The sequence below is a fragment of the Scophthalmus maximus genome, chromosome 7 (assembly GCF_022379125.1).
Source record: "Scophthalmus maximus strain ysfricsl-2021 chromosome 7, ASM2237912v1, whole genome shotgun sequence".
NCBI classification, from domain to species: Eukaryota; Metazoa; Chordata; class Actinopteri; order Pleuronectiformes; family Scophthalmidae; genus Scophthalmus; species Scophthalmus maximus.
This window is the reverse complement of record NC_061521.1, coordinates 12,264,527-12,281,328: the sequence shown is the minus strand read 5'-3', so window position 1 is coordinate 12,281,328 and position 16,802 is coordinate 12,264,527. Positions and strand designations below refer to the sequence as shown.

General features: G+C 40.1%; 2 protein-coding genes across 2 annotated transcripts; one reads left to right on the top strand and one right to left on the bottom strand.

Moving 5' to 3' along the window:
- Positions 1-144: 144 nt before the first annotated feature.
- On the bottom strand, positions 145-5,789 carry parp16 (poly (ADP-ribose) polymerase family, member 16). The gene is made up of 7 exons (XM_035643125.2): positions 5,632-5,789; positions 4,206-4,402; positions 2,974-3,111; positions 2,686-2,892; positions 2,411-2,582; positions 2,174-2,318; positions 145-1,475 (listed from the first exon to the last, which is right to left on the bottom strand). The coding sequence occupies exons 2-7, from the start codon at positions 4,392-4,394 to the stop codon at positions 1,340-1,342; spliced, it is 987 nt and encodes a 328-aa protein (XP_035499018.1). The 5' UTR covers positions 4,395-4,402; positions 5,632-5,789; the 3' UTR covers positions 145-1,339.
- Positions 5,790-7,826: 2,037 nt separating this feature from the next.
- On the top strand, positions 7,827-15,245 carry scamp5a (secretory carrier membrane protein 5a). The gene is made up of 7 exons (XM_035641961.2): positions 7,827-8,025; positions 8,893-8,971; positions 9,115-9,234; positions 10,180-10,336; positions 10,422-10,523; positions 11,755-11,872; positions 12,320-15,245. The coding sequence occupies exons 2-7, from the start codon at positions 8,965-8,967 to the stop codon at positions 12,506-12,508; spliced, it is 693 nt and encodes a 230-aa protein (XP_035497854.1). The 5' UTR covers positions 7,827-8,025; positions 8,893-8,964; the 3' UTR covers positions 12,509-15,245.
- Positions 15,246-16,802: the final 1,557 nt, after the last annotated feature.

Sequence of the window (16,802 nt, the reverse complement as noted above, 5' to 3'; positions counted from 1 at the left end):
CATTCAAACCCTTGAAACAATATCAATGAAAAGTAAATTGTATTAATTTTAAAAACTGTAATACATTTTAACAAACCTGTCTCCTTGAGCAGAACATACAGCTAAATGTTTACTGCTTTACGGAAAAAACAAGCACATCTGAAATTATTAAAAATAATGTGAGCACCTCATGTTTTTCCAGTTTCACAAACTATCCCACAAGACCTTCATTTTAAATGGTCCATACGGATTAAATACAACCTCACTTCACAATTGTACACCTCCACCAACCAGACTCATGACATACGAAGCGACGACTTTGAAGGAATAAAATAAATGTACACGATGATTTGTGATATATATAAATAAAATTGATTTGACTTCCCTTTGTTAACCTTTTTTTTTCCTTGTTCCATTTGCTGTATTATTAAGTTTACTGGGAGACAAAAAAAGAGTATGTTGGTTGTATGTGTTTCACATGCTTTGCCAATGAAGCTGATTCTAATACGACACAAAGTTGAAGCCATGACAGTAGACAAGGTTTCAAACATTACATAAATATGTAAAAATTATAAAACATGGATGTGCTTCACACACATCTCCAGCCCAGCAGCAACCACCACAGTTTCACAGTGGCAGTATTTGACCAAATGTGAGATATCGTCTCACGCTTCCCTTCTGTTCTTGGGTTATTGTGTTAAATGTTTTTTTTAGAACATTATGATGACATGAAATGTCTCCATCATTTAATCCTCTAACACATTTGTGTAAAACATGTCATGTGAATTTTTGAGTTCTGACCAAAATCGTGTTTTGTGAGGTCACGCTGACCTTGGCTGTTGAACACCAAATTCTTAAATGTTCATTTTTGGGTTGTTATCGCTTTAGCAATAGACTGGAATCAGAGGTTCCGTACAGTCAGTTAATGTGCTAGTCATCCTCTGTACGGAACAATATATTTTTTTCAAATAAGCTACACTGTGTGCAGTGGTTTGGAAAACTGATCCCAGAAGACTAAAACAACACAGCAGCAACAGAGCTTTTCTACAAAACTGGATCTTTACTTAACATTAAAAATCCCAGATGAAACATTGCATAACATTCTTAAAATGTAGAACAGGTATTCTAAAACATTTCAACAGAATTAGTACATGACAGCAGCTCTGGGTTTAGCTGTAATTTGACAAGATATGTAATCTTGGAAAAACTACTAATTTAAACTACTTATATAAATAAAGAAAAGAACAATTGCAAAGGGAAAACAGTATAAAGGTGCATCTTTGCTCAGGCCTCCAGTCAGACTCCGGTCAGGAAGGCACAATGGATAAAGCACATCCAGGCCGTGTGTCCTGTTTTCTCGTCACCTGAAGAGTTTGCTCCAGAAGGAGACGAAGGTGGTGGAGTTTAAGGCACCGATGAACACCAGGAGCAGAAGGTAGAGACTCATCATGATGGCAAAGTGGTGACGGAGGAACCAGGAGGTGCTGCGGGAATGTCTGAAGAAGAAAAAACACACAGAAGCCTTTTTCAACAACTGCAGTGCTTTATCATCTATTCTACTCTAAATGGAGCCATAATTTACAAAAAAACATAGTGCTGTTTTGAAAAAGACTTGAAACTAGATATTGAGACCATAAAAAAATGTTTACGGACGTTTATAATCAAGTGAGAAGTAGAGTCAATTTCTCATAGACTTCTATAGAAACGGACTTCTTTCTGCCACTGGTGGAGCCGCCCTCTGCTGGTCATTCATGAGAATACAGGATTCAGCAGTTCTGCATTGGCTTCACCTTCTGGACCTGTAGTCTACGTCCATTTTATGTACACTCTAAGCTTGTGACCAAGAGCTATATAGCTAACATGGCTAACAGACAGAAAGAAATGTGAGCAAATCACATGGTACGATTGAAAGATAAAGAACAATCAAGTGAGCTTTTGTCAACTACTTTGTGTAGTTTGACTTTTCCCTCATTTATAAAATTATGAAAAAGTGCCGGTAAAACTATTGGCGAACTTGTGTCAATAATTCCTATTGTTATGCAGAACTTTCCCTACACTTCGCTATATCAACACAGTCTTAACATTTAATATAATATGTTAAGACTGTATAAATATCATTTTTGTGTGTTATGTTGATTATTCATAAGTTTTGGGTGTGAGACACTAAACTACATTTGACCCATGAGGTTCTTACCTGGACAGGTTTCTCTTCTGAGAGTAAACAAGCAGGTACTTGACTCGCAAAAGCTGATTGTTGGTGACAACAAAGTACTTCTGTGGCACGTCGCCTCCTTCACTGTTCTTCGCCCTGGAGCGCTGACGGTCAATGATTTCAGAATCTGAAATGAGTGTGAAGTTTTTAATATGCAGCAATTTAAAACACACACAATTCCCATTCTTTGAATCCTATACATCACATGGGGCAAAGCACCTTTTTTCTTGACCTGGCACTTAACATCTGGATGATCAATGACTTCACACAAGGCCACACAGCTGAGCAGTGGACCCAGGAGACTTTCTCTCCAGCTGCTGCTGTGGGGACTGTAGAGGACTGCCATGCTGAGGTCACTGGTGAGGTAGGTTCCCTCTCCAAACACTGAGTTCTGCACATCCCCCCCCCCAAAAAAGAAACCAAATTTTAATAGATGCAAGATGGAACAAGGCATCTCTGATTTCCACTCGGAACTTTCAGCAAACTGGACGGACCTTGTTGAGGTGACAGTGCAGCCCGTTGTGAATGATTGAGTGAAAATTCTCCAGACGGCTCCCGTGGAATGCATAGAAGACGTCTCGTCCTGTCCTCATCCTCTCGAACCTGACATTCATCTGGTCACAGTACTCCAACTCAAAGAGGAAATCGGGCACCGGCGCAGAAGTCCGTTCATTTTCTGTCAAGTTGCACAGTTTGGCATACTGGTGGAGATCGATGAAACACGCTGTAAACAAAATAGTAAGCTCTGACAGAAACTGTGCTTAATAGATTTGTTGATGTACCTCATCTTTCTGAAGTGTCTTGACAGCAAAGCTATTTGAAGAGAGGATCCAGTGTGTGAGAGCCAGATGATGATCTCCCTCTCCAGGTCGCAGTCTCACCAACTCTCTAACACCAGGCAAAGACTTTACATCTGCCAGCTGGAGAACAAAATACACTTTGTTTTATTGGGATACCATTGCAGCAGTTGGAAGACCCAGAAAAATATTCACTTTTACTGTTTGTAAGGCTGCCATATCCGTCCGTCTGTCTGAACCTGAGTCATCCTCTCTGACTGTGCCCATAAAAACAAGACGCAAATCTGTAATGAAATATATAGTGTATGTACGTAGACTAATAAATTACATATTTAAACACATTACATTTTAGCATGTTTTGATATAGTATTAGTTACGCTCATTGTAAATACTTTGAAATTGGAATATTCCGAATACACACTTTCTACAGTTTATTAGGAACACCATCTATTCAATCAACAGTGGGACCGTAGCCCTGCCACGACATCCATCTTTACAAAGCTATGTGTAAAATCAATTATATATTTATTATCAATGCGGTCATAGTTAAAGGTTGTGTTGTATCAGACATTATATAGTGAGATGCTCTCATTTTTCTTCCTATTGTCATACATTTCAGAATATTCAAAACGCCTCTGAATATAATGCAGTCCATGACATCAATGATAAAACATTTGATTGAATCAACGCGTAAAAATGGACAATAATTGGCATCATCAGAGTAGACGTCATAGTAGTACAGTTGTGTTGGTCTGCATTAGACAAGGCTATTTAAATGAACAATGACACTTCTGGGTAAAAGCATATGTTTGCATAAGTCATTATCATAGTCACACAAGTGACATCATGGCAGGGAGGAAACAACATGATACAAATCTTTTTTTGGTTTCTACCCTACCTGTATCATCACCATCATTGTTTTTTATCTCTGAAACATTTACCTACTCAACTTCTAGTTTTGAATGTGTCCTTTTTTTTTCTTCTTCTTCACCTGTATTTACTGACACACTGACACCTTCAACAGCACATTACTGCCACCAATTGTGAGTATCATGCCAACACTATTCTCATTGTGTGCATACGAAAAAACTAAAATGTTTTCACATTTTCACATTTCAGTTAGTGCTTCAGGGTGTTTGAAATGATGCATGTTTCCTTAAAGGTAAGCAGAAATATAGGTTAGTTCAAAAGATTTTCACTGTCTCTATGTGTCCTACCAGCTCCTCAAAGTCCTTATTGGCTCCACTTATGTATCTGGGTGGGAAGGGTCGGAGCAAAGAGTCCCGCTTGTAGTTCTGCGCCGCAGCAACAAACAGGCTGCAGCGGAGATCTGCTGCTATGGGGTCTCTGTGCAGACAGGAGCACACCAGCTCTCTGACCGCCTCAGGTGGGAGCGGAGGCTGCATTCCCAGCTCTGCACACAGAGGTGATGAGATAAAACACATGAGTGAGAACAGCTTGAACATTAAATCTGGTGTTAACAGCACAGTAAACACCTCTCGACAACATACTGTGCAGTGCAATAGCGTGCCATGCCATGAATAGTTATCATTTATCAATAAAAAATTATACAATGGTCTGGGTGGTTGTTGGCATGCTGCAAAATGAATTTGTGAGCAATCAGATGCCTGCCTGATGCCGCTGCATGGTGGATAAGAATGTGAGCATCTGTGGTGCCTGAAATGTGTGCACAGTACTGCAAATATGAGATCAGTTCCATTATTGATTAATCAAGTGCAAGGGGGATTTTCAGAAGTCCTCCTATGTCCAGCCAACAGCCCAAAGATTCTGACTTTACTTTTGACACCAAGAACCTTCAAGTCCTCACTTGAGGACTAAGAAACTACAAGTAGCAAAACATTTTCATTTTGAATATATATACATAAATATATATATATATATATATTTGTAGCTGGCAGTGGTGTTTATATCATGTTTATATCATTTTAACCATTTCATATGAGGCTGAGGCAAGTGAACATTCAAGTGTGGTTAACTGTGATAATTATTTTCTCGATTAACCGATTGTTTGGTTTGTAAAAAACATGAATAAATCAGAAGATAGTGAGAATGCCATTACAATTAACAAGCGGCACCGTCACATGTTTTTGCGCCTGTTTTGTGCGAAGACTTTCAATCAACTATTTGCTCGATCAGTATTCAGAGATTTGTTAGAGCTCGATTTGTTTCTATACCATCAGACAGTTTAGTTGCTCACAGAACCTTATACTTCATAACCTCTGAATACGATCTGTACACGTGTGAAGTAAACACAGCTGTCACTGCAGTAAGTGCAGCTATTTCCTCTGAAATGCAGTGGAGGAAAGGAATGAAGTAGCATGACACGAAAATACTCAGGTACAAGTATGTCAACTTTGTCCTAGAAGTATTTGAGCAGGTGAAGATACACGGAGTGAAGACTCCATTACAGGTCCAACGTTAACGTCCCTTTACTAGCCGACGTAAGCTAACATTAGCTGAGCTACAACATCCGCACAGCTGACCTATCTGTCGCCGAGTAACGTTACTGATGACAAATACCCCATTGCTGAACCACCATGTCCCCCTAAACGTGTAAAGAACACACCCCAGCTCCGCTTCACCTGAAAAAAACATTAGTTCAACGTCATTATTCGCCGTTACCTTCTGTCTCGCTCAACTCATAACACCACGGGAAATGCTAACGTTAGCTTTTAGGCACTGCTGTGTTCGGGTGCCCGTAAAGAATGTCGGACATCTTCAGTTTTCGCTCTTAGACGCTGGATGTGAAAGCACAAGCGTCGAAGATAAACCAGCGGATGGAAAAGGCGTTGGAGTCGTGTCGGTGCATGATTACTAAGGCAGGGAATCTAAATCCCTGAAATGTGGCACAAGCTTTAATACGTACTTGGATTTAGGTGTTATATCCTGCTCGTTCTGTCGCGTACCCAAAATTGCGAAGACGATAACATTTTCGAGGATCAGTAAAGGCAGCATCCATCACACAGGAGTGATGTCCAAAGATCAAGTTACACTCACCTGTCAGTTTATTAGGTACACCAAGCTAGAACTAACACTTCAACCCTGTAATAAACCCTCCCTGCGTGAAGGTTAGGGTGTTCCGTTTGTGTTTAAACTGTTCCAGAGAAGTTGACTCAACCCTGTGATCATTTTGGAGGATGCAGTTTGTGATTCTGTTGAACCATTACGGAGAAGTATTTCAACTGATTTTAATTAATGGGTTGGAAAAAACACGACAAAAACACACATGACAGTACAAGGCAACACACATACATTATTCCTTGTTATCCTTAATCCTGTTAATATGAAATGTGTTATTGATTATGACACATAACCAGCACATTTAAAAATGGCGATTTTAAAATTGACTCTGGCATAGTGAGTAATTATCTTTGGCTGTGAAATCAGCTGTTTAGATTAGTTAGCCTACAGCCAATCAACCTGAGGTCTACTTATAATACCTGCAGAGACAAATCACAACAAGTCCACAACAGTTTGCCCAGAATTGCTTGAGAATAGTTATTTTGAAAATTGAAGACTCTGGGGATTTATCTCCAGTCACGAGTTAGTAAAACTTTCTAACTCATGGTCTTTTCCCAGGTCACGCTGTATGACCGTAAGGGTCTGGATCTCGCCAAAAACATCTCAGGCAACCTCAGCCCATTCATAGTACTGCTTATGTGTTTTTAAATAAAATTGAGTAAAAACTCCTGCTGCTTGTGTTTGAAACAGATCCCTCACCTCTTTTACCCTACAAACCATCGTCGCTTCTCGGATCATCTGGTAGTGATCTGTTAAAAAAAGAGGGATTATGCATCACAGAGCTTGAACTTCCAGAGGATAGAGGACCTTCACTAAATCCTGTTTTTTTTTTGTGGTACCATTTTCTACTAAGGCACCCATTATGAAGCGTTTATGACTTTGTGCGGTTGAATAAAAAACACTTTATCCATTAGCTATGAGCAACTAATCAGAAACTTTTTTCTGCTGCCATGTTGTGAGAGATTAATATTTGTTGTTTGTTGTTTATATTCTTTAAATTGTTTCACTATTTAAATGATGTTTTTTATGTATTTTGTTTCTGTATTTTTTCTTATGAATTCAAAGTTCATTGTATCCATTGTATATGACATGCCATTGTACGTGCTTATACAATAAACCTGATGTGCCTTAATTTTGTCATTTGGTCTAAAAAAACATCTTGAAATACATTAAATAGTATAAAGCATCTGCAGGTCTTCCAAAAAAGCTTTGAAATGTGTTTATCTAACCATTTGTCTTTGGTTGCTTATCTAGGTCATGTTCAATGAAAATTATTCAATGAGTTATTGAGTTTTTTGGGTTTTTTTCACCACTGAGATATGGAAAAATGTGACATGAGTGTTAGTAGCTTGCACTTGGTAAATAATGTCTCCCAGCTGGTTTTATCTTTTATATTGTTTTACCAGTGTGATCATTAAACCGGTGTTGAATTTTAATGTCTGTGGTATGAAAAGGGCCTTAAAGGATATAAAACACTGTAGAAACCCTGGTGTCTTCTGCTGACACATGTCAGCATCCTGTTGAACCACGTTTCACCTCATGCCTGATCTTTGCCTTGATCACAGTGGTATATTTAATAGTGGATAACAGGCAGCCAATCAGATCAGCCTGTGCGAGGCCTCTCCTCCCTTTCAGTACTGTGGACAGCATCATGGAGGGGGCGGGGCTTGTCGAAATGCTTTTGCTTTCTGATTGGTCGGTTCAGACGAGAAACCAATCCTGTGTTTCTTTTCCTCGGGGCCCCGGTCCTATACCCGGGCGGGTACAACCAGCGGAGAGGTATGTGCGTAAAGAAAAGACCTTACGTCACGTGACCCGCCTCTTACTCCCGAACCCATCATTTGAGGACTAACGACAGTTATTTGTCTCACCAGGAAAAAAAAACCCCGCAAGATTTGTTTCATTTCATCCAGTGTGTCTCGACGCAGATGAATCCGTAGGATGCCTTTGAGACGAACGGAGGGATTCTAGCGACATTCTCGGACTAAACGGGCGGTAAGGCGTTTTCATTCATCGCACCGCATCCAGGGGAGGTGGGGGTCGAGGGGAAATGATTGCATTGAAATCTATCGGCTTGTATCTGTACGTGGCTTCAGTGAACATCCCGAGAGTCCGGCTTTGACCTGCGATGTGAGGAGCAGCAGCAGCAGTGCATCGTGCGTCGCGCAGGCTGAAGGACGCGTCTCCATCGTGCGTGATCACGATGCACTGTGTCCTAATGCAGCATCACTGCCAACCGCCGAGTGAACGACACATTCCAGACAATGTAGGGACCGTAATGCGCGAAATCAACCGATACCAGCCCGTTTTCTCCCTGTTGTGTGTGGCAGAGGTTGCTTTATTGTGTGCCAGAAAGATGCCCTTCAGAGCTCCACTCCACGTCCACCATCACCACAATCACTGAAATGTGATTGGCGGACATAGTGAATGCCTTTGGAAAGTGCTTGACTATGACCTATGCTGGAAGTGATATGGTGCTAAGCTCCCCTGTGAACTCTGCCTCGGCCTGCAACGCGCCTATTATTACGCTCATCATAGGTTATGAATACGTTGAGGAGTCGCGACAAGGCCACACTGCTTGTCACGCACAGACCCGCACAGCTGCACTGTGTGGTGGAGAAATCCCGTTCGTCGTGTCCACATAATGAACGATGCTCCGTGCCGTGTGGATGCTCTCAGAGGGCCTGGGCACCACCTCAAATCAAATCATATGGGAATTCAGAGTCTTGTGATCATGAAGTGTGTTGCATGCTGATCCACAGGGAGGGCCACAAGACGGTGGCCTGTTGGCTACAAGGAAAAAAGAAATGTGAGTGATTGAGTTTGCACTCAATGAAACGGCTCTGTTGTTGTTGTTCGCAGTTTGGTTTTCAAGGCAGCTGATACTGAGGTCTGTGTCTGTTTGCAAGAGGAGGAAAATACTGAACGGTCATCATGGCAGGTAAGGTTTCCTTTCCACTCAGCCGAGCTGCGTCTCTGTGATGTGGGGTCTAAATCATAATCCTCCATTCAGCGATCTTTACTCAAAGTCTGTGTGAATTCAGTGTGTGGGCAGCTGTGCTGAACTGTGCCTTTGTATCCTAGAAAACAACTTCCCTCCCCTGCCTCGATTCATCCCCCTCAAGCCGTGTTTTTACCAAGACTTCAACGAGATCCCGGAGACACATCGCACCATGTGCAAGAGGCTCTACTACCTATGGATCTGTAAGTGTGTCTGCACTAAGAGTGTGTGTCCCGACTGCCGGCTGGCAGAACAGTGCTCCATGAGAAAGATCTTTTACTACAACTCAAGTTTCATTCATGTTGTCTGCATGTCGGTATATAAGCTTTCTCACGTCTTTACACTTTATCTTACCCTAAATATTATGAGAGTCAAATATCAGACCCTCCAGTAAAGCTGTGGGACCAGACTGACCGGTCTCCCAGCATGGCACACAGCCAGATTCATCCAATTTTTCCATTTTCTGAAGCATTTTTATATCTGGTGCTTGAAATACACTCATATGACACACTATCTATCTGCTCTTTGATTTGAGTAACAAAGTCTTCACAAATCTAATTTATGGTTTCAGGTATTTTTTTCAAGCAGAATGAATATTCTCTTTTTCCAACTTCAGGATTTGCTGCTTTTCTACATTGTATTATCTTTGGCTTTTTGTCTGTTGCTCAGGCAAAATGAGACGTACTCAATCGATGATTTACAGGATTATTTTTTTGTCATTATAGATCAAGAAAAAAAAATCTGTTGATGAATAAATTATGAAATCAGTCAATACTGGCAGCCATAGCCATAACAGTAGATATTAGTAATGTGTCAAATTATGATATACACATGAGCGTCATGGTGTCCTTTTCATTACCACTTAGGTTCCGCCATTTGAAACCAAGAATGTAAGTAGATAGTAGTAGAGTAATGTTTGGTACCTGTTGGGTAGAGACTGTGTGCTGTGTGTGTTAAATACATCTAAAGTTTAGGTTAAATTATTGCAGCTTGATATAGAATAGATAACTTATTCGATAACGATTCATAGTGATTCAGTCCTGCTCAATTATGATTATTACAAACCCGTGAGCTGTCTGCCAAAGAGGTGTTTGTCCTCAGTCTTTCATGTCTTGGTCATCTTTGCTTCTCCTCTGTGATGCTGACAGTGAACAGCGCCACACTGGCTTTTAATCTGATTGGCTGTCTGGCGTGGATGTGCGGAGGTGGTGGAGCGACCAACTTTGGCATGGCCATCCTGTGGCTCATCCTCTTCACCCCCTGCTCCTACGTGTGCTGGTTCAGGCCCATCTACAAGGCCTTCAAGTGAGCGAACTCCGTTCTGACCATACACAACGTTTATTCCTGCTGAATCACATCCTGTATGACATGAATCATTCTCTCTGTGCAGGACCGACAGCTCCTTCAACTTCATGGCTTTCTTCTTCGTCTTCATGGCCCAGGTGGTGATCAGTATTATCCAGACTGTTGGCATTCCAGGTTGGGGAGTGTGGTAAGATCTTTCAGTGGATTATTAAATCAAATACAGATGATTAATAGTATGAAGTGCAAATGCAGATGGATGACAAAAGAAAAACTAACATTAGGTTGGTCTTGGGTCTGGTCTGTATAACCATTCAGTCCTCTAGTGCATATATTTCCAAAGTCTCTGTAGCTCTACCGGAGGGACGAACACACCATCTTTCCAAACGATTTTCCCTGAATAGTTGTTGTCATGATGGTGGTGGAGAGTGTTGTGTTACTCACTGGTCCAAAGTACTTCATAGTTGTTCAGCTGGGTTGAAATCAGGTGATTCTGAAGGCTGTGGCATATGATTCATATGTGCAAGCATTTCCATTTATGGTGCTCATCCACCCATTATGTCTGAAATGAATAGCTCATTAAAGTACAAATATTGAATATACATATCTTTTATGTCATGTCTTTGTACTGTACCATACCAGCACTATACAGAAGGCTCCTTTTATGCTTATCACAGTTTTGTACAAGGTGTGAAAAGGTTAAACTAAAACATAGCTTTTTGTGTCGGCACAGTCTTTTACATAAGCACAAAACCTCTATATACTGGAGATAATTCATAAATATTAAAACCAGGTATTCAGATCAGGCTTTTGCCTTTGGAAAAACCTTCAAAACGATACCATTTTTATTTTAAGCTGCGATAATCAGAATTCAAAGTGATTTGCTCACAGTGATGGACCCACAACAAATCTGCAGTTCTCAAGAGTACTACAGTGCATTTGAGCATCTTTCAAGTCATTGTTGTAATTCCCCGGTCCACAACTGTGTTGCTTTTGTTCGCAGCAGGCAGCTGTTCACACAAACTGCTCAGCAGCAAATGACGGACAAGCAAGTAGCAGATGTAGACCAAAGTGTAGACCAAAAAAGAACGAAATGGACACCGAATATTCATCAGGTCGACACTAACATGGCTCCAAATAATGGCTAATGATGCTCGGTTTCTGCCAGATGTATAAACTCTTTGCCAACAATATCGCCATACCAACCTAAAAAATGGTTATATGTCATTGTTGTGTTTAAAGTTTGCTTCTTTTGCCTCATGTGTGTAAAAATAGCTACAACATGTTAGACTTGTAAAACAACATTTACATGCTGTCAACCAATGTTCCAAATATGGGGCTACATGAAAATGACCAACAATGCATCATGTATTCATGTTTTGTCATACGTGTGTGATGACGTTACCTCTTTCCCCCCACAGTGGCTGGCTGGCTACCATCACCTTCTTCAGCACCAACATTGGCTCAGCTGTGGTCATGCTGATTCCCACCATCATGTTTACTGCAGTGGCTGTGCTCTCTTTCATCGCCCTCACAAAGGTGACTTGTACTGCGCTTGTCTACTTTTTCTCAGAAAAAGAAAAATAAGAAAAACTCTGAAGGTTTAGGTTCTTCCCCAGAAAAAGAAATAAGTGTTTTGTTGTTTTCATTTGGTATAAAGGCTATAGGTGGTAATATACGAACGGGATACCAGACCCACAGATGGCAACCATGTACTTAAATGAAAATTGCTCGCATGGCGCATGAGCTTAATACATTATCTGTCTTCTGGGTTCCACATTGTGTGGCCCTCTGCACATGTGCATGAGTGTTTTTCCCCCACTGGCCCCGCCCCATGTGTTCCCACTCAGCCCAGAGCCGTGACATCGGGATGATGTCACAAAAATACAACTCATGCCACTCGCAAACCCAACCAATGTGGATGCGTCACAAGACTATTGCTCAATGTCATTACACCCACAATGAAACAACTCTCATCTTTTATAGGTTCATAACTTTTACCGTGGTAGTGGTGGCAGTCTGGGTAAGGCCCAAGAGGAGTGGGCCAGTGGGGCCTGGAAGAACCCCCACGTCCAGCAGGCAGCTCAGCAGGCGGCCATGGGAGCCGCGCAGGGAGCCGTGCAGCAGAACCAGTACTCAGCAGCTCCCACCTACAACTACGACGACCCAATGTAGGACAGAGGTTGGGGCCAGGCTGCCAAGTGGGAGAGATGGAAAAAAAAAAAAAGAGGATCAATTAAGAACACGAATCAGAATAAGGTGCCCTTCATTATAATACTGTACAAGCTGTATTCAAAAAGAACAATGTAGAGAAAAAGTCATGTCTTTGGTGGAATTGTATTTATTGAATTCTGAGTTAACAATTTTATTCAGTTGACATTTTAATCAGCCAGTTATTTTAAAGGGTCTTAATTTTTAAATCTCTTATGCTGCTCAATTTTAGCTCGTCAATGCGTGTGTTGCTTTTTAACGGAGACACATAATATAGCTAAAGCCAATGCCCTGAGCTCCATCAGTTTATTCAGGAAGGTTCATCTACGGTCAACACAGGGTGACGTCGCTGCCTCCGCCTGTGTCTCCTTTTCAAAACATGTTTTACTCACCTTGAATGCGCTTTGAGGAACTGCAAGAACTAGACTGCTCACGTGTTTACGTCACCAAACGCTAAAACAATTTGCCCCTAAATGAATGTATGTCAAGAACATTTTTGAGAATTATTATCGATTAAATTAATGCCTTGACACGTTGGGAAATGTGCTTTTTCACCGTCTTGTTGAGAGTTAGGTGAGAAAATCTAAATCACTCCGTGTTTATGACGAATATAACGCTATGGCACTAATCTTTCAGTCTAACTCTCAGCTAGAAAGTGAACCAAGCCAATTCCTTTAAGTGTATGATGCGATTACACCTTAAGGCATTTAATATAGGAGAACATATTCCTTTTGATAAGGTCGTCAATATCTAGTCTGTAGGTGAACCATGTGCTTTCTTTGCTGAAAACTTGACCAATGTAATCAGAATTTGAAAAAGATTTTTTCCCTCTACTCCCGAATCTTTTAAATCCTGGAGAAACTGTTTGCAGTTCACGTTTTGATTACCTGATTGTTTAGTTGTTGTTTTTCTGTACTGACAATTATTTCGTTTAATCTCAACATTTTTTCACATTCTCAGGAAATTTGTGATAGCTGGTTTTAAATTCCACCTGTAAAGCCCTTAAAGCGTCGGCCTTTGTCTCCTTCTATCACCTCAATTAAACCACCTGGGGGGTGTGGTTGTGTCGTTGTCCTCCAGGTTATGTGTTGAGCAGGTTGATTTCAGTTAAATGAGTTATTATTACATGTTCAAGTGAAGCACATGCAGTATTTTGGATTGCAGTTCTTTGGATAAAACATTCCAACAAACATTGTACAGGTTAAAAGTGACAGAAAACCAAAATGCTTGGCAGGTTGAACATACAGTAAATATTAAAAAATCATTGTTGTAGGTGGTCATAGCATTGTACGAAGTGATGGATGTTTCCTCCCGTTGGCAAATTCTTCCTCTAACCCCTACATGTAAATGCTTAAATGGCTCCTCCTTTCTGAAGCTCTGGATTTCAGGCCTTTTTGTGTGTCATTTCGTGGCTATTGGTGTTATTTCATGAGTAGGTGTGATATGACATTTATATAAAAGAAAATAGAATATAAAATTCAAACCAATTATTTATTTTACAAAGTGAAATTGAAGCCCTTGTGAGGCCTGATGTGGTCAGAGACAGTGTCATGTGGATTTCACTGAAAAGGTGAAAAGTTTTTTTTGCCTCGTGTCACTTCGACTCTTCAAGATTCAGTAGATGGTTATTACAGTAATACAGTATTAGACTTGAAACAAATGTGAAGATACGTATCTGAATGCTCGTTATTTCAAAACCCGTGAGTTGTCTTGTCTGACTGTTATGACGTGGTATTCGATAGGCTGTTTGATGTTTTCTTTTTTCAGTTGTTGTTGTTTTTTTGTACCAACCCCGTTTTATTCTGTGTATTTTGAATGATGTGTGGGCGAGTGTGAAGCACATGTCCGTTGTGTCTTTCCATGACTGTGGGTAACAGATTTCTTTTTCTTTTTTGTTATATTAATGTTTTGAAAATCTTAAGTAATGTTTGCACTGGGTAAACCTGTTGACATCAGTGCAAACGTAACAGTGAATCACAGTGTAGCAATACCATCATTAATGTCTTCAACAGCAGAATTATTAGGATCGAGCGGAGTCCTGTTGTGTAGACACAAATATTAATAACCATAACACAAAAACGGGGCCTGTTTTTCAAGTTGGACACCACCAATATGATTTTATAATTGCGTAACTTTTTCACCAGCAGATGCACATACAGTAGTTATGGAGTATAATAAAACGTACCATTCACACGCTCATCTGTTGGTAAATGCACAAATTTAAGCTCTATAAATTGTGTTAAGTTATGCACAAAGATGAAGAAAGGAGCAGTAGTAAGTTATTTTAGTGAGTTTCAGATCAGTCTAAACTTTCTGCTATATGTACATATAGCACAGTTGACATGTTTATGGAAGTGACAGTTGTAGTTGTTGTGTAGGAGGAACTTCATTTCATGTCGCTCTATCAAAGCTTCTCAAAGCCATTTCCCATTATCTTACCCATGTTCCCACATGTACTGTATGTTGTTTGATATGTATTATCATGTACTATATCATAAGTAGATATAAATATATAATTACTTGAGATGAGGTAAATATTTGCCATGGATAAACACATTGAATAGGAACATGCTCTAATTAGGTGAATTAAACGTTTGAGGAGGCTGTGTCTCCATGAGTGAACTCAATGAGAAATACATTTTTGTGTATTACTTTTGTATTATTTGATCTTACCCTAATAGATATTAAACAGTTATCATTGCATCTTGTTTTGTTCTTTAATGAGTTCACATATAGGTCTTCTACACGAGATCCGTACTTCAGATAACCTGAAAGATTTAGAGCTGTGCACCGAAACCAAAGATAGATGGAAGTACAAGCATAATGGTTACAGTTACTTCACAAACTGATGACTTTAATACAAAGAGAAGTGAATGAGATGAGAACTACGCATCTATAGCTCAACAGTCAATATTGATCTGATAGTATCACTGATTGTGTGGCCAAACATGAGCCATTTTCTAAGTTTTTTCAAGGCCTGGTGTTTAATACATTCATTGTTAATTTTCACGATCCATGTACGGTTCAGTGTGCTACAGTTAAAATATTTGAACAGGATGTGATGGTGAGTGTTTATACAGGTTTGTCATTTACAGGAGTTAAACGCACCAGCATTGCAAATAAGTAATGGGATGATGTGCTCACTCACTTGTGCTTTTCTCTTATGATACAGGTGCAGAAGTCAACAAAGTCAGATCTAAAATACATATACAGTATAAAGATGCATGTTAAATTAAAAACCAAAAAAGTGTTGGGCCATCATATCTACTTCAAAAGTTAGGTCCACTTAGGTCTGTTAATCCACTGCTCAAGTTTCTGCATTCATTTCAGATTTCCCTTTAATTTGTTCCCCCACTACATTTAGCAACATGTTTTTGTATGACTAATTCTACTTCTGTTTAGAGGTGAAATGATTGGTTGATTAATCTATAAACTTTTTTCAAAATTTAGTTTTTGGACTTTTGCCTTGTACTGTTACTTATATGGATCTTTGTATAAACACACATGGCTCAGACATTGTTGTAACATATGCAATAAAAAAAACAAAACAACATGCATTCACCCAATGTGAAGACTGTAAGTTATGAACACTTTACAGAACAATGGGTGAGTCTGCAGATTTTCACAATAGTTACAGAACCAAATTGTATTCATCAGTCACACTATTGGTGCTCAAAGAAAACCACATTTATATATTTTGTTAATGGGATTACATTTTTTAAAACTGAGAATGTTCTTGTTTCAGTGACTAACTACAATTGCTTCATCCAGTTTTGATCTCTTAGCAGGTTCAGTGGATGTGGGGTGTTATTACGCTTGGCAGGGTTCCCGTTTGAATAGCTGACCCAGATAGATTGGTGAAATTAAATGAACGGAAAAGCCTTCGGTGCAGACATTCTGCCACAGCGTAACAATTTCCCACATTTATCAGTGCGTCAGTGGTGGAGCAAAATGACAATGATTCAAAAAGTGTCCAAAACCTTTACCGCTCCCTACTCAGTATATTTTCTATACGGGGTATTGGAGTGGATGGGAGAACAAGGGGAGGATTTCGGACACAACCTGACAAAATGATCATGTTGGTGATGTCATGAGTGTTTAAACATTTGTAACAGTCACGGAGGGCGCGGGGTTTGTCAAACATGCATTACCAGGGCAGGGAGGGTTAAAATGGGAGACCCTTGATGGACTGCTGCGACCTTAAGGTCGAGGGTCACGTGAGCAATGGGTTTAGCCAAGTTAGCTCTGCCGCTGGTGA